Raw genomic sequence first — 27,796 nt, forward strand, 5'->3', positions numbered from 1 at the left:
GGAAAAAAGGGCACACACACACCCTAAGAGGGTCCTAAAAGATTGTCTCTAGACGTCCTGTGGTTAACGATGCTCAGCTGATTACCACAACTGTACCTAGCCTCCAATACTTTCCACAAATCAGTAGAAATCTTTAACGTGTAATATACATTTATGCAATCTTCAATTTAAAGAAATAAACTCCAAAGCGTTTGATATACAGACGAGTGTTCCGATTTCAAAGCTGGCAGTACATCTGCTTTTATTTCTTAAAAATTTTTTTTAAATATCAGTTAAAAGTCCACTGTGGGATTCATAAATCAGAAAATCGCTACAGCCCAGTCATCCAACCCACTACAAACCTTGTGGACTTCTTCTGTTGCAGTTTTTTTAATTGATGTTTCCTGCACATGGTGCACATATTGGTTGATTCACTTTTCCGCCACTCATTGTCGAGTGTTAATCTGGAGGTCAGCACATCAGGGTTTGGGAGAATATCACCCTCACACCCCCTCACCCTCCCAACCCTCTCACCCTCACACACCATCACACCCTCGCCCTCACCCTCACACCCCCTCACACACCCTCACTCGCCCTCACTCACCCTCACTCACTCACCCTCATACACCCTCATCAGCATAGCATAACAAAACATAGCATGGCATTACAAAAAAAGCATAGGATACACAACCTCACAACCGCCTCACCCTCACCCTCGCTCAAACACACTCACCCTCACTCACCCACCCACCCTCACCCACCCACCCTCACTCACCCACCCTCACTCACCCACCCTCACTCACTCACCCACCCTCACCCACCAACCCTCACTCACCCTCACTTACCCTCACCAGCATAGCATAACAAAACATAGCATAGCATAACAAAACAAAGCATAGGATAGGAAAACATAGCATAGCATAACAAAGCATAGCATAACAAAACACAACAAAACATACCATAGCATAACAAAACATAGCATAACAAAACAAAGCATAGCAAAACAAAACATAGAATAGTATAACAAAGCATAGCATAGCAAAACAAAACATAGCAAAACACAACAAAGCATAGCATAACAAAACATAGCATAACAAAACATAGCATAACAAAACATAGCAAAACACAACAAACCATAGCATACATAACAAAACATAGCATAGCATAACAAAACACAACAAAGCTTAACAAAACACAACATAGCATAACAAAACAAAGCTTAGCATAGCATAACAAAGCATAGCATAACAAAGCATAGCATAACAAAACATAGCATAACAAAACATAGCATAACAAAACATAGCAAAACACAACAAACCATAGCATAACAAAACATAGCATACATAACAAAATATAGCATAGCAAAACATAGCATAGCATAACAAAACACAACATAGCATAGCATAACAAAACACAACACAACGTAGCATAACAAAACACAACATAACATAGCATAACAAAACAAAGCTTAGCATAGCATAACAAAACATAGCATAACAAAACATAGCATAACAAAACATAGCATAACAAAACATAGCATAGCATAATAAAACACAACAAAACATAGCAGAGCATAACAAAGCATAGCAGAGCAAAACAGCATAGCATAAAAAACATAGCATAGCAAAACACAACAAAACATAATATAGCATAACAAAACAAAGCATAGCATAGCATAACAAAACATAGCATAGCATAACAAAACATAGCATAACAAAACATAGCATAACATAACAAAACATAGCATAACAAAATACAACAACACATAGCATAACAAAACACAACAAAACAGCATAGTTTAACAAAACACAACAAAACATAGCATGGCTTAACAAAACATAACAAAACATATAATAGCATAGCAAAACACAGCATAGCATACCAAACACAGCAAAACATAGCATAGCATAAGAAAACATAGCATAGCAAAACAAAGCATAGCATAATAAAACACAACAAAGCATAGCATAGCATAAAAAAACATAGCATACCAAAGCATAGCAGAGCAAAACATAGCATAGCATAACAAAACATAGCATAGCATAACAAAGCATAGCCTAGCAAAACACAACAAAACATAGCATAGCATAACAAAACACAACAAAATAAAGCATAGGATAGCAAAACTAAACATAGCATAGCATGACAAAACAAAGCATAGGATAGCAAAACAAAACATAGCATAGCATAACAAAACATAGCATAACATAACAAACCATAGCATAACATAACAAAACATAGCATAACAAAACACAACAAAACAGCATGGCTGAACAAAACATAACAAAACATAATAGCATAGCAAAACACAGCATAGCATACCAACACAACAAAACATAGCATAGCATAGCAAAACAAAGCATAGCATAAAAAAACACAACAAAACATAGCATAGCATAACAAAGCAGAGCGAAACATAGCATAGCATAACATACCATAGCATAGCAAAACATAGCATAGCATAGCAAAACATAGCATAGCATAACAAAACAGCATAGCATAGCATAACAAAACGAAACATAGGAGAGCAAAACAAAACATAGAATAGCATACAGCATCACTCAGCACCACCACAGCATCTCTCAGTGGCACCACAACAGCACTGAGCTCCACCACAGCATCAATCTGTGCAACCATTCAACAACAACTGGTTCAAATATGTTATCTCAATGTTTCAAGCTTTATTACAAATGTAACAAAAAGATGTTAATATTTGACATATGTTCTTGGATTTTCGTCACAATAAAATACACTGAACATAATCTTCACAAATGTTATTTACAAAAGTTTAAGCTATTGCCATTATAAATTACAATAACTTTTATTTAAGTATTAATTATTAAAAAAAATTAAAAACATTGTTATTTGTAATATCAATACATGTAAGTCACGTAAATACAACACATATTGCATTACAAATGCTATAGGTGTCACATTTGCGAGAGTTATAACTATTGGCATTGTAAATGACAAAGCTATTAATTTCGCTATTTTCAAAAACAAAACCTAAATAAAAAATGTGTCATTTACAATACCAATAGCTCTAACTTTCCTAATACGAGACCTATTGCATTGCAAATGCTTGTTGTATTTTGTATATGACTATTTAAAGGTATTAAATACTGCAATGTTGAATTCATTGTGTAGATTATTTGAATACCTAGCTTTATATAGTGCCGAAGAGTTTTTCTGTGTTGGTCATTAATTGGCACATCAATATATTGCTTATTCGAATACATATTGCAAGGAACCCACTGTAGTTGGAGTAGATTTACTGCTCCAAGTTCCAAGTGGTTATAGGGCAGTCCACTGGTGTAACATAACTTGAGTGTGCCCCCCTGCAAGGCACGTGGAGCCCCCCCCCCCCCCCCGGATTCAATCAGGAGAAATCCGGCCAGACTACTGTGCTGAGGGAGCCCCTCAGAGCTTGGCGTGGCATGTGTTACGCCACTGGGGCAGTCTCTTCGTGTTGACAGTGAAACAAAGGATGAAACACACATACAGACTCTGGGGATCATTACCTTGTCACGCCCGAACCTTCGCAGAAACTTGTAGGGCCAGCTGTACAAGGTTTTTCCCGTCTCCCGGTGCCACAAGTCCAAGGCGTCCTTCTGTGCCTTTAGCATGTATGCACCCCTAAGGTGGCACCTCTCAGAGGCCTCCGTGCTCCTTACAGTCACCTCAAACTTTTTCAGGTCTGCTGAAAGAAAAAATGGACCAGATTATAAGGCATGGTGGGGCAGGATCAGAGATTAAGGCACGCAGGAGCTACCAGTAATACTAAATCTGGAAATGCGGCAAAATCCAGGGGTAGATGCTCTGTAAACCCCACACTACATCCATGGAACGCCTCCCTGGGGCAGAGTAATGCAACACAGCGATTTGTACTGTGCTGTGTTACTCTACAGTTATGAAACCACTCCAGGTCACAGAAGGAGGCCTTGCGTGGCTTAATAAATCTGACTTTGTAGCTGTGTCGCCCTTGTGCCCCCTTGCGTGGCACAAGAGCAATGCAACAATGATAAATATGCCTGAACAACAGAATGAGCAGAAATAGAATGGAAAGACAGAGTTAACAGATTCAGATTGTATTTATGAGGGTCAAGTTTAGGGCGCTGAGACAGAGAGGTTGGGTTAGGTGAATGAGATAGTAGGAATGGAGGGGCAGATGTAGGAGATTGAGACATTGCATATGGAAGGACAAGGTTAGGATATTGAGACACTAGATATAGAGGGCGTTGGTTTAGGAGAATGCGTTCAAAAATATATAGGTGTGGAATTACATGACTGAGATACCAGATAAAGAAAAACAGATTTATTAGGCACAAGCCATACCTTACACATTAGGAGACAGGATAATGAGATTGAGACAGCATACATGGAAGGAGCAGAAATAGAGATTGAAATGCCATAGATGATGGGGAGTATTAGGAAAGTTGGGGAACTATATATACAGAGGAGGCTGTAAGATGTTGGAACACAAGATCTGGGGAGTTTATTTAGGAGATTAGGGCCCTCACCAAGGCTGGGAAGGTGGATCCCGGCAGTCACAGGGTGCTGAGGCAATGGAGGAACAAAGATCGCCAACCCTTTGGTGACCCTTTCGGCATAGTTACAGCTCTCTGCTGTAAGGTTGGGGATTTTTTGCCAGACCTTCCCATGTGAACAAGGAAGGAGCACTTCTGCATCATTGCTCAATGCTTATTGACCCATTATGCCAAAGCTGCACAGCAAATTGATTGCCATTTTCTTTTTTTTAAAACTTTTTTCCAAATACAAACCATAAGTATGTTATAATTTATCAAATATAATGTAATATCAATGTCACTGACCCCCTAGGATCTTTCTTCCAGCAGATGGGAGCCATTGATTGTTTTAGCTGCCAAGACTATCACGAAGTGCCGGGCAGAGCCGGACAGGAAAAGAAACGTGTTGGGTGACTCAATGGTTCTGTGGGAGCTAGCCCCATGGTAGGATACTTCCAACGGTGGCCAGGCTGAAGCTACTATATAAGAAATACAACATTTCCCATAGAAGTAAATAAGGTGCAGAACTGAAAGGTGGGCTAATGGGGCACGCACCGATTGTTAGCAGATGCCACCCCACAACTCACCTCTGAATGCAGCACTGGGATATTAGTTACGGGAAGGAAAGATTAGGAGACAGAAACTCTAGCTGTGAGTAACGGGGTCTGGTGGTGGGCATACAACTAAGTGGTGAGACATCATTCCTCCCCAAACCTCCCCAAGACCCACCCAAATGGTCAAGAAACCTCTCTCAAGTCCCCCTAGACATTCTAGAAGGGCAGCTAAGCTCACTTCTCCCAGACAACTCTCCACACCTTTTGACCAACGATCTCATTGACCAGTACAACTCTGAGCTAGTCTCCATTCTCGATAATCTAGCTCCTCCTAAGCTCAAAAGAAGCCGTACCACCCCGTCCAGAACCTGGTTCAATTCGGACCTCAACGCAGAAAGAAGAACATTGAGAGCCAAAGAAAGAAAGTGGAGAAACAACCCAACAACCTTCCTTCGCGTAAAACTAAAAACAGCCCGAAAGAAGTATAACAACCATATCAAAAACAAGAAATCCAACTTCTTCCGAGAGGCACTTGCCAACTCCAAAAACAGACCTAAGGAACTCTACAACATAATCAGACACCAAACATCCAAGCCTCTGCCCTCACCCCTGCAGGCGTCCAAAGAACTATGCGACAACTTCGCCAGCTTCTTCAACGACAAGGTCCTAAAAATCGAACTATCTCTAGACATCAGCAACACGACCATCCCTCAGGCCCTCCCTTCCGACCCCCCTCCCCTACCTTGGCTAAGCTTTCGCCACGTGCAGGAAACGAAGATAATCTCGCTAATCTCGACCTCCAAACCATCAGCTCACATCTCAGACCCCATTCCCCCCTCACTTGTCAAAAAAATGAAGCTCACCTTAGCACCAATATGGGGCAAAATCATAAACAGCTCCCTACAAAGCGGAGTGGTCCCCGACTGTCTAAAAATGGGACAAGTCACTCCTTTGCTGAAAAAACCCGGCCTTGACTCTGCAGACTTGAACAATTTCAGACCGATATCCAACCTCCCTCTACTCGCCAAAACACTGGAACGCTGCGTGCTCCTGCAACTAACTCATCACCTGGATAACATCAATCTCCTGGACCCCCTCCAATCTGGCTTCAGACAAGGTCGTAGCACAGAAACCGCAATGCTGAACATCATAGACGACATTCACGGTTCTCTTGACGCTGACAAGTGCCTTCTCATACTCCTCGATCTATCCGCAGCGTTCGACACGGTAGACCATAAGCTCCTCATCAAAACTCTGCAAGTAAGAGCCGGCCTCGGCGAGGTAGTTCTTGACTGGTTTTCTTCCTTTCTCCACAACCGCTCGCAAATAATAAAACTGAAGAACTTCACCTCCGAAACACAGCAAGTCAATAAGGGTGTCCCCAAAGGATCAGTACTTTCTCCTCAGCTCTTCAACATCTATATGGAACCGCTCGCCAAACTACTCAGGAATGCCAACATCCTCTTCCACCTCTACGCGGATGACACGCAGATCTACCTGGAAACCTCTTCACCCAACGACATCCATAGACTAAATGCTGTCTTAAAAGATGTTCAAGATTGGCTGACAAAAAACCACCTGAAACTCAATCCCGACAAGACCGAAACCCTTCTCATATCAAACAAAGAAGACAACCCCCAAGTCATGGAGTGGCTGAAGTCGATCGATGCTCTTAAAGGTTCTCTCACGCCAACGGACTCCGTCAAATCTCTGGGCTTCACCCTAGACCCCAAACTCACCTTGACAAACCACATCAAGAACTCGGCAAAAAGTGCTTTCTTCAACCTCAGACTGCTGAACAAAATCAAACCTTTCATTCCTAACAAGGATCTTAAACTAGCTACACAATCTCTAGTCCTATCTAGACTGGACTATGGGAATTCAATCCTTACAGGTATCCCCAAATCACACTTGGCGCCACTAAAAACAACACTACATGCGGCAGCAAGAATGATCACAGGATGCAAAAAAATTCGACCACGTCTCTTCAGCACTCAAAGAACTTGAATGGCTTCCGGTGGAAATGCGTAGCTCCTTCAGAACGGCCTGCCTAACCCACAAAGCCCTCCATACCGGTAAACCTGAATACCTGGCAACCAAGCTCAAAAAAGCAGGCCAAAGCAGATATTTGAGAAGCTCCAACTCCCTGCTGCTCATCCTTCCAAAAACCAGAAAGAAGAAAACTGCGGACTGCTCCTTCACTGGAAATGCCCCCAAAATATGGAACTCTATCCCTCCACATATCAGAACTCTACCGTCCTATGCGGAATTCAAGAACCAACTCAAATCCTTGTTCCTCTTCCGCTCCCTAGGTCCCAGATAACCAGGATCTCCCACTGAACTATGTGTTAGCTATGTATCCTTACACCAAAAGTCCCACTGTTACGCACTTTCCCTCCCCCAATATTGGACTGCCTCTACTTGTTACATGTCTTGTTGTTCACCCTGTCACGCCTGTTACTGTAAAGCGCTCTGCTACCTTCGGGTCTTGTTAGCGCTATAGAAAACTTCTAAATAAATAAAAAATAAAAATTAACTCTAGTAATAAGTATTCAATGATTTAGAACTATAGAACCAACACCAAACATGTCTGAAAATATACTAGAAACAGCTGGTCAGGTATTAGCATCACCAGTCGACACGAAATGGCATTTTTCTAAATTTCCTACAGTTTTGAGGACTGACAGTCAGACTTAGTTTGTCTTAGTTTGTCTGTTGGTATCCCCGCAAAACTCCCCTGATAGCAAAAGGCTGCCAGAGGCCATAGCTTTTGTGTGGCATTTCGCAGGAGATGTGGAGTAAGAATGGCAAACTTATTAATTTGCAGATATGTTTGTACTGGTGCAGTTTGAAAACATTGACACAAGACTAAAGGTTCTGACATGTTTTCTCTTCAAAATTACTACTGTCAGATTTGGACTGAGGGGCAATGCACAGGGATGCTGCATTAGGAGAATAAAGGTCCAGAAGAGGCTCTTAATAAAGATGTTAATGTCTAAATGATAAAACTCCAGCTCGCGCAACAACATACTGGGTGCCTGCTGTCCCAGTGTGCATCATAAGGAGCTTTTCAGTTCCACGTGTTTCTGCTAGGTAGTAGGTTAGGCCACGCAATCACTTTGAGTGTCAGGACAGAGCTACAAATTACAACTCAAAAGGGACATAATGTGGTCCCTGTGGTGCACGGTACCTCTGCATTTCAGCTAAACCCCCCTCCTTCAAAGGCTTACAGATATTTCGGATTTGAGGCGACTCTTCTTGGAAAAATAACACAAGAGGACAAGCTTGGTGTCTGGGGTCAACCTCGAGGGTATGCGAGCTCCAAATATAGGAGGCAATCAGGCTCATTGCCCTGGGTTTATTACCCTTCTCCATGTCGCCAGGCCACCCTGGTCCTTGTCTGGGTTTTAAGTCCACACATTAATGTGCTCTTTGACTTGTAGTCATGAGAGACTACAATTAACCCTGTTGGACTGCCGCATCTGCAAAGATTTGAGGGAAGTTCACCCTGTTCCAGGTCTGGGATTTAAGTCCACAAATTAATGGGTTCTTTGAATTGTAGTCATGAGTTACTTCAATTAAACCTGTTGGACTGCCGCATCTGACAAAGATTTTAGGGTAGTCCCATACTAAAAACATGGAGCACCTGTACTAGATGCCAACCTTGGGTGCTGGCCGGCTCTATGCAAGTAACACATTTTCCTTGTACTGAGAGGCGCCAGCCAGTCTGATCCCCATGTTAGCCTCCCAGTATGTCTCTGTGAACATATTCTACACCAAAATAGTCTGTGACCTACTTCCAAGCAGCACAAGTGTGAAAAGTTCTAGTTGTACTTGGTTCCACCCCTTCCCAGCAAGAAAGAATCAAAGCCGGTTCTGAAACTCCGAAGTCCTTCATTACCACAGAGTCTAATGATCAAAATTAAGTCTTGACACATTGTTTGCCCAGTGGGTTTGGAGGTGGGCATGTGCAGTCATGAGCACAGATGCTTCCTTGAGTCAAGGCTTGAGAAGAACCGCAGTCTGACCTATCACTAGTGGACCAGACCACCACCCTCGAGCAGCCATGATCTTCATTGTCGATAAGAGGCACAAGTCACTGAGGGGCACCTCATGCCCTGCACCTGAAAAGGAGTAACCTTTATTGTATTTATTCATTTGGAAGCATCTTCAATAGAAATGCCGCAAATGGCTCATAAAATACAGTATAAAGTAAAGCAGATTGTGGAAGACATACACCATGGTCAAGAAGAAAGAAGACTTATCATGTGGTCCTGTGCATGGCAAACATACAATGACACTTAGAAAGAGCCCAAAGGGATTCAGGTTATTTTGTAGTCCAAGTGGGGTAGGGCTCAGACTGTTGGGGTTTGCCCTGAAGCAGATGAAACTTAAGGGTGACTGTCAACAAGGACAATGGGGATGAAGCACAAAGTTGTAGCATCATTACAAAGTGATGACAGATGGAACATGATGATGTGTACAATGTGATCTACTGCACTAGGTTGGTGTATACGGTTCATCGATACATTTGTGGATCAGGTTAGGGAACTTGCATATGGCTCTGCTGTGGACACATGTACAATGTACAAATCAGGACAAAATAGTTACCCTATGCTGCTGCTCCTCAAGAGCTGTCCAGTGGCTGTGCCACTCCATTGCCTCCAGCATAAGGGATAAACCTCAGACAGCCAGATCAACCCACAATCCCACCGTCACATGCAGTTGAATAGGAGACAACCTAGCTGTGGCCTAGTATTCTAGTATTTAGATCATTCGGGGTCTTCCTTTCACAGCCAACACATGATAAATTGGTGAAATTGGCTATTCATGCTATCATATTTATGGAAGATCGAAATATATGCTATTGGCTATGTGGACCCTTGGAATACCATTGTCTTTGTATGTGGAAACAGTTCATACCTTAGAAAGCATCTTATTAAAACATTGGAATGTTGGGAGATCCATTGAAAACAATGGAGTGCTCCAGGTTTCTAATGGCCGGTAAAAGCCCGGTGCTCCCACATTCTAATGTTGCCGTTTACCGTTATTGCTGTGACCAAATTCCTCACGGAGTCTGAGGAGATTTCACTCCCCTCGGGCTACGTGAGGCCTTTGTTTTATTTGTTAGAATATTCTGCCCTCTAGTTGCAGAATGTCCTAATAGCCTCATAGCTCTCCTTAGCTGGGCTATACCGGCAGTAAAGTCCCGCTCCCTTGTTAAAGGTCCTCGCCTCCGGCTTTGGCCTTTAACGCTGAAGCGTGCCTTTAATGGCAGGATTAGACCGCTACAGCGGGCTATAAGGCTGTATTAGACATGTGAAGTGGGTAGCATTGCCCACTCAAAATGTGGAAAAGACTACTACCTAAAGGACCTCTGAAATTATGTGATTTTGCCATGGGAGCATTTTACTCAGAAATATGGATTTGCTGCATTGAGCACACCCAAAATCTCCTTACATCATTTTCAGATTTCAACAGAAAACATGTATACCGTGAAGAGCAAAATGCATGAACTATACATGTGGAGTGCAGCACTGCACTACAACTTTATAAAGGTAAATGATCACTTTTCAGCTGATGACTGTCATATGCTGTTATTTAAAGAGATGAAAATTTTGATCAAGTCCTGTTAACCATTCCCATTGATGAACCAGGATTAGAATATATATACAATAAGAAATATTAGCCTTGCATAAGGGTAATTGAAGCATGGCAGAAAGAATGATACGTTCGTTGTCATGAAATTCTTTTGTTTCATTAGTCATTTAAATCCTCGTTTCCATCACTGACAATGGGATGAAAGCCTCACATGTTTCACAGACACTGTTCTTAAAGAAGCAGCTTATCTTAATGTTGACAGACAGAATTTATAAAAATTTCAAGCATGTTCTATCTCTTTGCATGTGTGATGTTTCGATACTTAAAGTGCCTCTTTGTGAGAAGCATACATTATAAATACCTACAGCAGTGGTCTGCAGTGTTGTTTCTTAATGGAAAGAGTTGTTTCCACATGCCACATGTTATTACCACAATGTAAAATAAAACTGAAAAAAAGATTTTAAACTATAACTGGTATTTGCAGGATAGAAGTTGATTCCCTTTTAGGTTACTCATGGTGATTCATTTTCAGCTAGTCACCATTTTGTATATATTTTACACAAACAATTATACTCCTGGAATCAAAAAGAACAATGATAATAAAACTGTATTCTTGTGCTTCCATGAAAGAGAACATCAATAATTGTTACAGAAAAAAATCCTAAGAATATGTGCCGTTTTAGTATAATACTGTATAAAGCGATCCTCCATTGCTACATAATTCCAGTGATCTGGACTATCAGTGGTTAAATACGCAGAAAGTAGCATTATCTTTAACTAAGCTGTATGTTTCAAAACTAAGCTTCATCCTAGCATTCCCAGCCCTGGCCACCAGGTGCCACCATTAGAGGAATGCTCATCTCTTCCTCTCAGGGACTGTCTGGTACTTCATTAGCACGAGTAGCACCTACCAGCAGGGGTCAATGTAAGAGCAATATATAATTCTCCCTCTTCAGATGCTGTGTTACCGGCCTTGGCCGGCATATGTCACTGTAAGAAAGCTACTTGTCTCCACCTTGCCCGGGAATATGTTACTTCAGCAGGAAGAAAAAAGTTACTTACCTGTACCTGAAGTTCTCCAGGTTTGGAATCTTTCAGTAGATCATACAAGCAGGCCAGCTGGTACACAGAACACCTTTGAGACACCAAATGGCACTGTAAACAGCGATAAGAGAACTGGAGAGTCAGTTGTAACACCACCAACAGAACTACCTACAAGGCTGCACTCAGATGCTATCACCAGCAAATAAGAGACACCAAGAAAAAAGCACTAGGAGACCACATCAAAAGGAGCTCCAACAGCTGCAATTAGATCTTCTCAATCTTTAAGGATTTCACCCTCAGGCACTGACACCAACATCGCTGCCTCCAAACAACTCTGTGACGCCCTATCCAACTTTCCAACTTCTTCTACAGCAAAATTGCAAACATCTGCTGCAACTTGTCACACCAACTCAACCCCAGAAATGTTGTCGCTAGCATATCCACCACCAACAAGATGGCCACCTGACTGAATGGACAATCCTCTTCAGAAACGACACAGAAGCAGTCATGCAGATCATCCACTCGGGGGCGTCAACGGACCCATGCCCCCACCTCATCTACAACCTGGGAGCATCACCAATCAGCACAACCCTAACCCACATCATCAACATCTCCATCACGTCCGCCAGTTTCCTGGATGAATGAAAACTTGCAGAAATCAACACCCTCCTCAAGAATCCCGCAGCAGACTAAAATCAACTGAGCAACATCTAACCCATCTTCCTGCTTCCCTATCCAGCCAAGTGATTAAGAAGGCCATCAACACACATCTCACAACCCACCCTGAACTTCACCATCTTATAAACAACACTTATCAGGATTCAGAAAGAACCACAGCACTGAAACAGCACTCATTGTGGCTACCAATGACATTCAAATCATCCTGGAATGAGGGGAAACAGTGGCCCTCATTCTGATTGACCTCTCTGTGGCCTTCAACACTGCCTGCCTTAACACCCTCATCAAAAGACTACATGAGATTGGAATACAAGTATCCACTCTCAAATGGATCTATTCCTTCGCAGGAAGATCCCAAAGGTCAGGCTGCTGCCCTTCACATCAGAGACCAAGAAATTGATATGCAGAGTTCCACAGGGCTGGTTCCTCAGCCCCACCCATTTCAAAATATACACGACACCGCTCGCCAACATCATGCGATCACAAGACATCACTGTCATCTCTTACACTGATAACACCCAACTCACACCCTCCCTGATGGTTAAAACAACCATCGCCAGAACCAACTTCACCAACTGCATGACCATGGTAGCAGACTGGATGCAAACCAACTGTCTGCAACTCCACTTCAATAAGACGGAATTACTGGTCTTCGGCAACAGACCTCCATGAGACCCCATGTGGTGGCCGTCAGTTTAGGACCAACACCCACAGACCCCGAAGGAAATCTAGGGGTCATCTTAGACAACAATCTCAACATGACAGCTCAAGTCAACACAGTATGCATCTCCTGCTTCCAAATTCTATGCATGCTGCAAAAACTCTTAAAAATGGTTGCCTCAGAACACCAGATGGACCATCAAGCATGCACTCATCACCAGCTTGCTGAACTACGGCAACACTCTCTACGCCAGAATCACCAAACAACTCCTACACAGACTACAGACCATCTAGAACACTTTTCTAAAGCTCATACTCGACCTCTCACGCCACACCGACATCACACCACACCTCAGGAAGTTCACTGACTCCCCATTCACAATCAAAGCCAATTCAAACTTCTCACGCACACATACAAAGCACAGGACCAGAATACCTGAACAACCGCATACACTTTCACCAACCCACCAGACACCTACGCTCTACCTTGTGAGAAGTTTGCCTGATATGTGATGTCCACTATTCTAGTGGGCACCCTGTATCTGTCCAAACAACCCTTATGGTGATGGTTGTAAAGTCAACCTTATAGACCAGCTATCCTAGTGGTAGCATGGACAAAGCAGTCTTAGGCTAAACTAACTCAAGAGGGCATGTGAAGCCAGCTATTTTAGTTTCAAGTTTCAGTCAGGATACAATCTAAAGTCTTGGGACTCAGCTCCTACCTATATAGGAAGGGGGTGGTTACACCCCTTTGCCTTTGTCCAGTTTCGTGCCAGAGCCGGGGCTGGAGTGCCCCAGGACCGGTTTGAACTGGACTATGCATGGGACACCTTGTGTGCCCCAGGCAGTGTCTCATTTCATTCAGCCCTCCCTGCTCCAATACACTATGGCCTGTCTGGGGTGGTGCTAGCACCTCCCAAGACAGGAAACCTATTGTCCAATCCTCCCTCGCTGGAAGGACTCCCAGCAGCAGGAGGTCAGATTTGTGTCTGTGGCAGCAGCATCCATTTTGTGATGCTGAGGCTCTGGTTAACTTTAACCGGGATTAGTATGAGCAACATGTCTTCTCCCTCTAGAAGGGTGGAATGCTACCCCCATCACAAGAACTGTCGAGGGGGTAGTATTCCAAAGCGTATGACACCTTACACGACATGTTTTGATAAAGCCAAACCAAAGTTAGCATTCAACCGCGAGGATTATAATGCACTTAAGAGTATATGGTATGGCTATATCATAGAACAGCTATAAGGACATGATTCCAAAAGCTACAGACAGGCTCAGCTCATGCTAGGCCTCATCTGACATAAAACCAAGCACTCTGCCTTCAGGATTGTTAAGGCCTGCCATAGGAGTGACTTATAGGTGCATATGTGCCTATATATAAGGTTAGATATGTATTTATTTTATTTATTTTTATTTATTTAATGCATTTTTATAAAGCGCAGACTTTACCCGAAGGTGTCAGAGCACTGTACAATAGAACCCGTTACGTTACATGAGAGAACTGTTGCAGGAATAGAGCAAACAAAAATAGCATGAACAGACTGTATAAGCAAAAGTAAGAATAAATATGACAAATTTTACAATGACTAAAGAACTTCCTGGCGAACAATAGCAGGCCATAGAATCAAAACAACGCAGGCAAAAGGAACACAATTTCAAACACAGCAAGCACAGGATGTATGAGCAAAAATATAAACATATGTGACAAATTTACAATGACTAAAGAACTTCCTGGCAGGGTCTGAGAAGGAGGGAATTAGTTCTGAAAGTGTCTTTGGAATAAAAGAGATTTGAGGTCCGCTTTGAAGATCTGGATGGAGGTGATGGCAAGGAGCGGAGGAGGAAGCGAGTTCCAGGTTCTCACCGCATTACCTGAGAACGATTGTGCCAACAGTTTTTCTCTTTTGAAGGAGGGGGGTTCAAGAAGGAACTTTTCCGCATTCCGAGAAGGTCTTGAGCCTCCAGACAGTTTGAGTTTATTCGCCAGATAGCAAGGGGAGGAAGAGTGCAGAGCTTTGTGGGTGATGTACACTGTTTTGTAGATAGCTCTAGCCTCAATGGGAAGCCATCGGAGAGAAGACAGGATAGGAGTGATGTGGTCACTTCGTTTGGACCCTGAAATATAGCGAGCTGCTGAATCGAGGACGGATTTGAGGGGGGAAAGGTGAGATTTGGGAAGGCCAGTCAGAAGAGAATTACAATATTCAAGTCTAGAGAGAACTAGCGATTGGACCAAGGTTTTTAGGTCATTCTCCGGGAAGAACCGACGAATCCCCCATAAAAGTCGCAGTTGATAACGTGCGCTCTTGGCGATGGAGTTGATGTGTGAGATGAGGTTGAGTCTTTTGTCAAGTATGACACCTAAGGATTTAGCGCAATCCACACTGATGGGCTTACTGTTGAGTAGATTTGATTGATCCATCCAGGCTTGAACAGGAGGCGGAGAGAGAGAACTAGATATGAGGAGGAATTCCGTTTTGGAGGGATTGAGAATGAGTAGGTGAACTAGCATCCAGTTGTGAATAGTGTTGAGAGTAGAGCTGAGTAGTGAGAGATCATGAGGGGAAGACACCTTGAGGTAGATTTGGGTGTCATCCGCATAGAGATGGTAGAGGATTCCAGATTTGCTTAGAAGGTTCCCTAATGGTTCCAGATAGAGATTGAACAGAGTGGGAGCAAGGATAGAACCTTGAGGGACGCCTTGTCCAAACAACAGTGGAGACGAGAGACTATTTGCAATCTTGATCATTTGGGATCTGCCTGTGAGGAAAGAGGCAAACCATTTGAGTACAGTGCCTTCCACGCCCATTCTCTGTTGAAGAATGTTAAGGAGGGTGTTGTGATTAACAGTGTCAAAAGCTGTAGAGAGGTCAAGAAGAATCAGAAGGCACGATGCCCCTGAATCGAGAATATGCAGCGCATCATCGATCACTTGCAGCAGGGTTGTTTCAGTGCTGGATGGCCACCCAGGGGTGGCAAAAGATATGCTGCAGCCCCTGGTAGGCCTTGGATGCACCTATGCCCTGGCTACCTAAGGTACACTGTACAGGGACTCACAAGAGTGACCCAATTCCCAATTGGTGATGTACCTAAAGTACATGGTGTGAATTTAGAGAGAGAACAGCAGGGCTGTGGGTCTGATTAGCAGGCCCACAGCCACATCTAAGTCGAAAACCAGTGAAGCAAAAAGCAAAAAGTGGGGTGACAATAGGAAAGCAGACCCTACTCTCCTACATACCTCCATCTCACTCAAACACATTTCCTGCATCCACAGAAGCAAAACTGGAGGTTGCTCATTCTCCTACATCGCACCAAAGACATGGAACAGCCTCCCTCAACACATCAGAGCCCCCTCCTCTTTTCTTATATGCCAACTTAGGGCTCCGTCCATCATCTCCTAGTGTTCGCTGTGTTCGCCCTAAGTTGGCTGGGTATGCCCAGACATGGGGACCTTGCTCCCTTTGCCACTGAATTCTAGCTAGCACGGCTGATGAGGGGTGTTACCCTGAAACCGGTCCCAGGATGCTGGTTTCCGGTCCAGAGAAGACGTGGCTTGGCAGTTCGGTCTGGACTGTCCCATGAGGGACAGGTTCAAAACAGAGTTGCTTATGGCTGGGTCTGAAATGGGGTCACGAAGTGAGCTAAAGAACGATGATGGATTCAACCCAGATCTGTGAATAGGGGGTTAGTGTCTGAAAGGTTTCAGCGATCCTTGCATCATCTCCTTGTGTTTTCTTTGTTTGCCGTAAGTTGGCAGGGTATGCCCAGACATGGGTCCCTTGCTCACTTTTCAATTGGGTTCAAGCTAGCTTAGATGATGAGGGGTGTTACGTAAAAACCTGTCCCAGGATGCGTGTTTCCGGTCCAGAGAAGACCTGGCTTGGCAGTTCAGGTTGGACTGTTTCCATGACGAAAAGGGTCAAGACTGATTTGCATATGGCTGGGTCTGAACAGGGGTGACAAAGTGAGCTAAAGAACCATGATGGATTCAACCCAAATCTGTGATTAGGGGTGAGTGTCTAAAAAGTTTCCGCACTCCACCCATCATCTCCTTGTGTTTGCTTTCTTCATATATTTAACTTGGGGACCACAAACCTAAACACCTGCTCAAGCGCCTGGATACCCTCTTGGGTGATTACTGTTCTATACAAATCAATATTTCTCACTGAGACCACAGATAACACGTTGCTTCTCAACCCTCAAATGGTTCAAAAAAATCTGTGGTTAATTTCCTTAGCAGCTCAAAGAACTGGTATTCAGGTTTTGATCATATCCAGACTGAACTATGGCAATGTGCTGTACTTGGGGGCTAATAAAACCTCAATACTTCGTTTACAGATGGTTAAAAATGCTGCGGCTCGGGTGCTCTTTCGTTTACCTCGGAAAGCATCGGTCACTCCACTGCTTCACTCCACTGCACTGGCTGAGGGTATCTAAGTGCAGCGTATTTCTTTAAAGCTAAACATGGCTTAGCACCTTGATACATTCAGGAGATGGGTACTCCTTACTCGCTCACTCTTACACTGAGATCTTCTAGCCAAGCGCGTGTTTCTATATCTAGATTTCATCACACCCACATGAAGGGCTGCTCTTTTGCTTATCTAGGTCCTAAAGTGTAGAACTCTCTGTGGACCAATCCCAGGAACTGCAACTCTCTATTCACCTTTCGTAAAAACCTGAAAATGGCTTTTTTAATGTCCGGTCCCGGGAATGCCTATCTGCTGCTACCTTGTGCTGGGAAACCCCTCAGGGTAGCTGTGTGCACTATACATCTTAGAAATAAATAAATATATCATATCATATCTTGCTAGAATTGCCAGAGCATTTAATGTTCGTATAGAGGTTGCAGCAGTGGCAGAAAAACGTTTTCCAATGTTGTGGAGCTTTCTACTTTCTCTAGCTAGAGGAGCAGCACATGATGCTGTTGGTTTTCTGGACAGTCTTAGAGTGGCATGTGTAACAACAAAATCTGCTCAAGAGTGGCCAAGTAGACATATTGGGGCATTATCTGGCGCTTTATATATTCTATCCAATTGTGGAATCACAGCCGCAGTTGTCGCCGGTGTTTTCATAATCTTAAGAACTTCCTCCCAAATATGATCTATCATATGGGTTGGTTTGACCGTCGTTCTAGCAGGTTATTTGAAATAATATAGAAAGCAATCATGTTTTTTTGTTGCCCCTGTAAATCAAACCTTTTTGAAGCCCTTTCGATGAGGCGATGAAAACCAACTATGCCATATGCTGGAGAATTCACTCCTGGAAGAGTGGTGTCATCCATGGTGGTAGCCACATACGGATCCCATTCAGGGTCTGAACACTGAGGGGTGTTTGGTAATCGTCCCTCTTCCTGATTATCACCCTTTCAAGTGATTGTGGTGAAATGGATTGAGGCGGTGTTGGTGACAACTGTGGCAAAGATACTTGAGCAGGTTGAAAGAACTGTACTGAAGAAGGAGGTGTAGTAGGCCTCACCTGAGGTAGATAACAAAGTGCATATAATGTAAATAGGTCAGTGGGTTACTACTTCTGTAAGAGATCTGCTTTTGTTACTTGTCGTTTATAAGTCAAAATCCTAATATAGAACATTGAGCTATTAACTGTCATCAAAGAGCTGCATGCAAACTGCAAGGTATATGTTAGATCTATATGTTTTTGCCCAGTCTTTCGTTATCCTAATCCTGCCAAAAGGGTTCATTTGGGTAGAAAACAATTCTTATTATTAAAGAGAACCCCTGGCAACGTTATGTTTCGAATTCAGAATTTGTGCTTTTCCAGAATAAGGACGTTTAAACTATATTGCTTACCAGTATCAATGACATGTCACTCCTACACTACACCTTGTAGTCCTGTCTGATGTAACATTTCCTACACACTGATTTACACACTTTTGATTGTCTCTGGGCAATGTGTGTGTGATGTAAAGTGCTCTGACGCCTTACACTGGTATGAGCGGTGCTATAAAACTAAATGAATCTGAGAGACAGTGGTTATGGAGACTTGAGGGGCACTGTTAAAGGGTGCTTGAGAAGGAAACCGCGGCAGAGGTGGTCATTGGGGGGGCGCTAACATTGTCGCACAGGGCGTCACCAGTGTTAAAGCCGGCCCTGTTCCCACCCTTAGTCAGTAGGGTTTACTGTAAGAATGCTAAGCTCGGCGATATAATTTCGGCCGCTAACCAAGCTTAGCTATAATTATCGCTATAGCTTGGTAATATGCCCCTTAACTTTCCCGTGCCTAACACAAATGAACATGTCCGTCGGTATCGTAACTGGCGCTCATGTTAAGCGCTCTCTGATACCTTCGGGTCAAGTTCGCGCCATAGAAAACTAAAAAAAAAAAAAAAAAGTACTGCTAGCCCTGACACTTATCTCATCGTCCTGATAAGATCTCTCAGTTCCTCGGTACAGGAAGGCAGGCGTGAAGGCCCGAGCAGCTGCGAGTCAAAAGTGGCCGGTAATAGCAACCTTGTGGTGTGATAGTGTTAGGCAGGAAGGACAGGGCGCTGTTTGTGGCTACTGACTTTTTCCATTTCCCCTCTGATCGCCTCTCTAGTTTTAATTTAGTTTATGTCATTCTGGTTTGCAAGCAGCTATGGAACATATTCCGACTTAGAGGTGCACTCCCAGACTCCTTTGCCACATTAAAAGCAAAAGATTGTGCTCCACACATTGTAACAAACAATACAACAAGAAACACGGTTTATATTACAACTGATAAGTCCTTCTTGGAGTAACCTGAGAGTAATTGCTCGCTGAGCCCACTGGCTTATAGCGAAGGCCATTGAAATTTGGGATTGAGTGGCTGCAGTTTTACCGTGAACATATGAACTTAATGCATCTGATATAAACCCATCACGGGACAATATTTATTGCTTTTGAAAATGATACCAAGGCTCCTTAATGACGGCAACCAAGATGGCTTCCTGAATTGTCTTGCTGTACTACCAGCCCTGTCAGTCTGTTTCACCCACTCTGATTAATGCAAAAGAATCAGAGATAATTGACCAATTGGATGAAGACGTCATATGATTTTACACAGTCCAATTGAAAGCCATGCCAGGCCCTCTTTTTACATGATTCTAAGGCGCGTGCATTGATTTTGTGTCTAGTTCTTCATTTTGCACAAATACAAGAATGAATATTGATCTGAATTACCCGTGAATATTCAAACCAGAGTGATGGCGACTCCTGTGTTTGGAAGCCACATATTCCTTTTATTTCCAAATGAGTTTGAAGATTCACCTAAGACCAAATAGAGTCCAAACACATCGCAGGCGAGCTCAGTGACTATGAAGCGCCTAATGACGCCATGTTAGGGAACATTGATATCGTAATGGGGCACAACGATACCTGGAAATGACTCAGTGTTACCACAGCAGGGCGAGGGCGCATTAAATAGACTTCAATGACATCATAAAAGGGATCCATTGCATCACATCATGATTCAATGTTCTCTTAGTAGAGCTGGGTTCCATCAAGGATCAATTACATCACTAAAGGAATTAATAGGATCACATTATCGGTCAATGTTCTCACAGTAGGAATGCATCTTGACATTTATTCGATCAACTATTTGATTAGCCATGCCATAAAAGGATTTAATTGCGTTACATCAGGGTTTAACATTCTCATTGCAGCCAATACATTTGGTATCAAAGGCATCACAAAAGAACTTAGTGTCATCCCATACAGGTCCAGTGTTCTCATTGTAGGGCTGGATCGCATCAATGTATTGTAATGTATTGTAGTGTAATTGCATTCTATATATCGCTTACTACCGCTGACAAGGCGTCAAAATGCTTTTCAGGCGAGTAGCACGCTACTCCGGAATCCATAAAGGATTAGTGTTAAATTAGTATAGTGAAATATGAAAGTAATTTGAGTGGTGGATATGTTAGTCAGTTATTTGGATTCAGAAGGATAGCAGAGGGATAGAAGAGGGAAAAAGGTTTGCATTTATATAGCGCTTGTTACCCCTGATGGGGTGTTGAAGCACTTTTTTGGCGAGTAGTAAGCTACTACTCGGGAACCCATAAGGATTAGTGGTGAAATAGTATAGCGAAATATGAAAGTAATTTGAGTGGTGGATATTAGTCAGTTATTTGGATTGAGTAGGATAGCTGAGGGATAGAAGAGGGAAAAAGGTTTGCATTTATATCACAAAAGCATTTAAATGAATCAAATGAGGGTGCAATTTCCTCAACACAGAGCTCGCTCAATTTGAGTATTTTATTTTCCCCTTGTTTGATATAGCTTCTAATTTTAAGGTAGAACCTGGGCAGAAAATGTGCTGCTCTGCAAGCCATGTTGTATTGGAGTATGTACTTGAAGACCCCTCCACTCTCCGCCCATATTTGTCATTGGTGTGTGTCATTGTCCTTCGTAAATTGCTGGCTTACAATTAATTATTAGGCTTGTTAGTCCCTCCTTAGTACCGCCCTGTCTTCCTTTGTAACCTGCCATGAGGACTGGCCTTTTTACTTTGGTTGTTACATGGTACGTCTTCTTTAGTCTGTAAGCACTATTTTCTTTAATGAGTTTCTCTTACTGCAGGAGGGCAGGAGGGTCTCTCGTGCATAGTTGTAACCATCGGCTTGTTTATTTAACTCGTAGCAAACGGGGATCTCTTCATGGGCCATTGGAGACAGAAGGGGGCAACTCAGCGATGCCTTAAAGCATTTGGAATGCAATAGGTCTCTCATTTGCGGCAGTTTAAGCTTCTGGCAGTTTGCTATTAGATATTACTCGTAAATCCCTTTGTGAATAGCAAACAATCGTGAACTTACACAAAAGTGTAAGTTTACCTTTATGAATCAGGCCCTGAGATTTTAAGACAGACTGCTCCATTTTTGTTGTGTTTTATCAAAGGTCGACCCAATCTAAAACTGCACAGGCTATCTGAACAATTATGGGGATTGGTGGCCCCAAGGCATGATCACAGAAATGTTTTTCGGCCAGTAGATGAATACATCTTTTAAGAGTCACTCATCAAGGAAACTAGAGTTACAAAAAAAGGCCCAAGAGGTGCCAGGTTCTAGACCCAGTGCAGTCAAGGGAGTAGCCAGAAAATTAAAATACCCCCTACTTTGAACCAAAGCTTCGATAGCACCAAGCAGGTGAGTATGAATCGACATAGAAGAGCTCCCTTGTCACATCCATTCAAGCATTTATCCATCATCATTTCACCCTTGACCCTTGATCTACCTACTGATAGCAACCAGTCTGTCACCAATCCATTCTTTCATCCCTCATTCACCTTTTACACATCCATCATCTATGCATGCATCCATCCATCCATCCATCCACCCATGATTTGATTTACTCATCTATCAATAAAGCCTTTCAGCCATCAATTGTTCCTTTTGTCCATCCATCCATTCATCCATCCATCAATCTTCCATCCACTCAGACTTTCATTTTCTTTCCCATCCATCCATCCTCTCATATTTCTATTTCCTGTGACATCCTTTCATCCACCCATCCATCCATCCTCTCAGATTTCCAGTTAGTCTGCCAGCCATCCCTCGAAGATTTCCATTTACTCTGCCATCCTTTCATCCACCCATCTGCACGTACCTTCGCTCACTCATCCACCCACCCAGCCACACATTCTCTCACTCAAACATCTACACAATCCTTCACCCACTCAGAGACCCATCCTCTCACACACTCATCCACCCATCCTTTCATGCATCAATCCTTTCACACAGTTTTTCCTGAAACATCACATCTGCCTCTATTTGCCTGCGCCTTCCAATGGTAGACCCAATACATGCCCCCGTACCACTGCCTTCATGGCCTCCACTCAGTGGCCCTACATGTCACAGAGTCCCAATTGTGCTCTAGGTAGCCTGTCAAGGCCTGAGCCAATGTTTCCAGATATGCACTATCCATGAGGATGCCAGGGGGCAGCACCAGTTTGTCCCCCTCATCACCTCACCCCGCCATAGAAAACGTAGTACTGTCGGGCATGGTCACCGAGACACCTACCCAGCTCCCCAGGTGCACCGCCTACTTCGAGGGTTGGTTTGGAAATCCGGTAACAAGCATGCAACCTAACCAGCTGTCAGTATTGTGTGTTAAAGAGTGGCAAGTGTATTCATGTTTTTGAGGGTGCAGTGCCCTCCAGCTATCTGGCAAACTCAAATTGTGCATGACCTACATAAGTGATTTACTCGTACGGGGCTGCAACTCCAAGCAGGGTGGGTGGTGATCAACACTACCATCTACAATGCTATTAATGCCAACCCCCCCCCCCCACACACACACAGCATATAGGAAAGTCATTACTGCCCTGGAGTAGATCCTGCATCTCAACCAAACAATGCTCATCGTCTGTGTTGGGGCATAGGTATTCAGAATAGTAGAGGGCTACCCATTTAAGGTACCCTGCACTAGCACATAGTAGCCCTCCACATTTGCCACAATGTATGTATGTTGAAAAGACACTCCTGGAGCCAACCATAATGCCACCCCTCAGGTGTAAGAAGATTATGTGGCTGAAAAGAGCTGTCCCATCCATTTTTTGCGTTTCACTACCTCATCAGCCACAGGGTGCGTTTCCTGCAGACAAGCCATGTGTGTCTTTGTGCATCGCAGGAGGTAATGGACTCAGTAATGCTTAGTATCATCCTCAAGACCCCAAGCATTCCAAAACATAACATCGGGGTTCATGTATGACCATTTGTGCCTTCCCTCACCCAAGTGTGTGAGGTGACAGAAGCCTGTCCCCTCCTCCCTGTCTCTGGATGCAATGAAGGACAAAGTGCAGCAATTCAAATCTAACAAACCCGTCAAAACACAATAACAAACGAAACATTGAACCATCCGTCCAGGATTCTCGGTAGGCCAGACCCCATCTGCGACGCACTGACTGCCATTTAGACGTCAATAGCAAGGACTGGGTCTACCTCTGCCAGCCGAGGGGTGCAGAGACATCCACAAGCAACAGTCCCAGCTGCACGCTTCCCACTCCACTTCAAGTCGGTTCAAAACTTTATTCGATTCAAACAAAGAATCATAAAAGTATACATTTAAAAAAAACCATGATTACAATTTTAAAACAACCATCTATAATTTACACATTAAAAATTAAAACATAAACTGATACATTCCACAGATCATTTGTCAAAATAAAGGCATACAAACAGTAGGGCTCATACTAATCGCCCTAAGTCAACGAGTATTATTACATACAATAGTTATAATTAAGTGACCCTCATACAACAACAAGTAAATACAGGTTCCCACAGCAATATATTAGTCTAAGGCCAAATTAGCCATACCGTTTCCTAATCTGCAGTGACACTCGTATAAAATTTAACATGGCGGAACATACTCCAGGAGATGATAGCGATAATAAGTAATCAAAACCTTCTTTATAATTACATGGTTGCCGCCCCTTCAGGATAGGCTTAATAAATCTAAACCTTGGTTCCTGATATAAAGAACAAAAGAGGACAACATGTATGGTGTTCTGACTAACTCTGTTATTGCATGGGCAAGGGGGCAGCCTCTCACACCAACCCCCTTGTTTTGGAAAGGCAAAAAGAAAGTGAAGAATGTTTAGCCTAAACCTTGTGAGATAAAACCGCCATTGTTCATGGGTTATAAAAGTTAAATAAAACTGGTGCTGTAGTTTATCCACACAAACTGTTGGCCTGACCGGACATAGTGTGTTCAAGGATTTCCGGTAACTTGTTTTAATTTGGGCTTTAATGTCTCCGTGGATATTTTCAGGGTTGTCATAAACATGACCCAAACCTATTTTATGCAACATATCACTGACATATGACAACCAAGGAATCTGCTTTGCATTGTCAAGACTCTTACAGTCTAGGAGAATATCTCTAGAAAGCTGGAGGTCCTCAGATAGCCATATTTTACCCCATAGTAATAAAGGCGAGAGACGAATGGTATCAGTCACATAACTCATTCCCATTTCGTCATGGCAGAAACTATTTGATGTACCCGATGGAATTGACAATACGCGTTTTAAAAATTTGTTTTCCATGACCTGTATCGTGGCAGGGCTTTCAATCCCCCATACCCCTGCCCCATAAGTGGCCACAGATAGACATTTAGATCTATACAGGGTTTTTAGGTGTGCCACCGGTTTTTGACCCAGCTTACCACAAAAACGAAACAGGCCCTCTATGGAACGACTGGCACTCTGAGCTCGAGCCTTCATTAATGGGGCCCAGCTCAGTTTGTTATAAAAAAGATTTCCCAGGTAATTAAAGTTATCTACCTTTTCAATGGTAAAATCATTTACCATGAGCTTCCTGGATTTTGACCCTTTTGGACCACAGACCATTGCAAAAGATTTTGCAAAATTTACCTTCAGGTCCAGGTCCAGCATGAAGGTATTAAAGGCATCAAGACAGATCTGCATACTATTTCCTGTAAGGGTCATTAGTACAGTGTCGTCGGCATAAGAAAGCATGGGAATACTCTTACTGTTTACCTTTGGAATATCACAGCAGTGATATAACAAATACTTCTCCAGGCCGTTTGTATATACTAAGAACAAAAAAGGCGCTAAAATGCAACCTTGTCGCACACCCTCGGTTGAGGGAATAGATTTTGTTTTTTCCCCCCCTGGACCGAACCTTATAGCCACAGTTGTTGCTGAATGCAATCTACGGAGCAATGTAACCAGAGGTTCCTCAAAGCCCATGTCATCCATCATTTGCCACAGCTTGCTTCTACAAACAGTGTCAAAAGCACTTGACAAGTCCATGAAGGCAAGGTGGATGGAGGAATTCTTTGCCTTCATGTACTTGCCAATAATTAGTGCCAAGTTCAGACACTGTTCGACCGTCCCCTTTCCTCTTCTGAATCTGTATTGGGAGTTCACAATAAGTCCCACAGAATCTGCCCATGTTTCCAATCTAGCCAGGATAACCCTTCCCAATAATTTGCATGATGCATCAATTAATGATATAGGGCGATAGCATCGGGGATCACACCTATCACCCTTCTTAAAAATCGGAACGACCACTGCTTCCTTCCATGATGCAGGGATACGGCCAATAACAACTGCCCTAAACACATTCAGCAACAATGGTGCCCATACATCAATATTATGCCTAAAAAAGTCCAGAGGCACAGCATCCGGACCAGGAGCTTTTAATAGTATGCCTTTCCTCAAGGCCTCCTCCACCTCTTGCAATGTAAGCGAGGAGCTTAGAGAAAAAGCTGTGGATGAAACCACCAACTCCCCAGTGTCATCCAGCAAGCCCAGAGGTGATATTGCATTTGGGTTAAAGATTTTTCCAAAATGGCCTTCCCACGATTCACCAGTAATCTGCATCACTATATTATCTTTACTATCGCTCATAAAAAGGGGACGATTCACTACTTCCCAAAAAAGCCTAAGAGGCCTTCTCTAGGTCTTCCCAGGCAAGGTTTTTTAGCTCCTGCTTTCTTTTTCTAATAGCCTCTTTATAGGCCATTCTAGTCGTTCTGACCAACTCTTTATTCCTTGGTTTTTGTTGTAGTGCCATTTTTAGGGATTTGTGCAACGCAGAGCACACGGCATCTAACCATCTAAAAACCTTTGGGTTGTTTTTCCCAATTGGTCTCATAAGTTGCTCGGCCACATGCCCACATAAGATTTCAAAATTCCTAATGACCTTTTCAGGGTCGGATGTTGGCGCTAAACATGACTCAAATTCAGAGCTATGGGTGTTTAAGATCTCTGCCTCTAAACCTACAGCATCTATTTTCCCCCACTTCAAAATGACACCTTGGTTCCTGTTGTATTTTATGGGTTGCTCCCAAACTGGATGTTTTGTGATAACAGGACAACACAAAGATAACATTAGGGGGTTGTGATCACTTGCAGCATTTGCAATTACCTCAAGCTTGTCAACATAATGGAAGTAGCTACTAGACACAATGGCAAAATCAATGACACTCATCGAACCTCTAGTCCCCTGAAAGGTTGGTATTGGTGATAAATTAGGGGCAACCCAAGGCTCCACTATGCATAGATCATTTAGAACAATGATGTTATTTAGTGCATTCCCCTGTGGTGTATGCTTAAAGTGTATCAGGGGTTGTTCATTTAGATCCTCCAAACCACACACATTTGAGCCACCAAATTTACACAGCGAACAGTTGAAGTCACCAACCCAAATGACGAATAATAGAGGCCGGTCACTACGTGCCTTACATATTACTTCCTCCAGGCTCATAATTATGGATATCTCATTATCATCAAAAACATTGTGGTACCAATTGATCAGTAACAGCGGCTCAGGGAACAGATTTTCTAACAAAAGCAATTGATACCATGGAGTATCCACTATCTTAGAAGTTACCAAATTGTTCAATTTAAGGGAAATTGCTGTCATTATCCCGCCCCTTGCCCTCCCTGCTGGTGATGGCACCGCCAGAACATTAAACGGTTGAAAGCCATCTATGTCCTGGGCCGATCGGCTCCATGTCTCCTGAAAACATAGGATATCATGACCGCCCACATAATCCAACCAGGCCTCATCCTCTAATCTACCTGCAAGACCTGCGATATTCCATGAGATTAGGCGCAGCCTTGGTTCCCCCAAATTGTCTCCCACAAGTTCTGGTCGAGTTGCCAAAACTTGTCCTAAAGCAGATAAATTCGGCTCACATTCTGAAGTAATAGGAACCTCTGACTCTAATGGATTAATAATCTGTGCTTCACAGGCTGAGACATCTTCCACAGAGGTATCCCTCCATTTTACACCCTCATTCTCCCTCGACT

At 43.2% G+C, this 27,796-nt stretch overlaps 1 protein-coding gene across 2 annotated transcripts in view; it reads right to left on the reverse strand.

Annotated features, from left to right (window-relative positions):
- The window catches only part of DOK2 (docking protein 2), a 116,124-nt gene that overhangs the window by 23,910 nt on the left and 64,418 nt on the right, over positions 1-27,796 (reverse strand). The window contains exon 4 of one of the 2 annotated variants that reach the window (XM_078666350.1): positions 3,501-3,679. In XM_078666350.1, the coding sequence (XP_078522476.1) occupies positions 3,501-3,679 (179 nt within the window). The remainder of the gene's footprint in view (positions 1-3,500; positions 3,680-27,796) is intronic. The other variant, XM_078666351.1, reaches the window with a different exon arrangement.

The sequence above is a fragment of the Lissotriton helveticus genome, chromosome 11, assembly GCF_964261635.1.
Source record: "Lissotriton helveticus chromosome 11, aLisHel1.1, whole genome shotgun sequence".
NCBI lineage: Eukaryota > Metazoa > Chordata > Amphibia > Caudata > Salamandridae > Lissotriton > Lissotriton helveticus.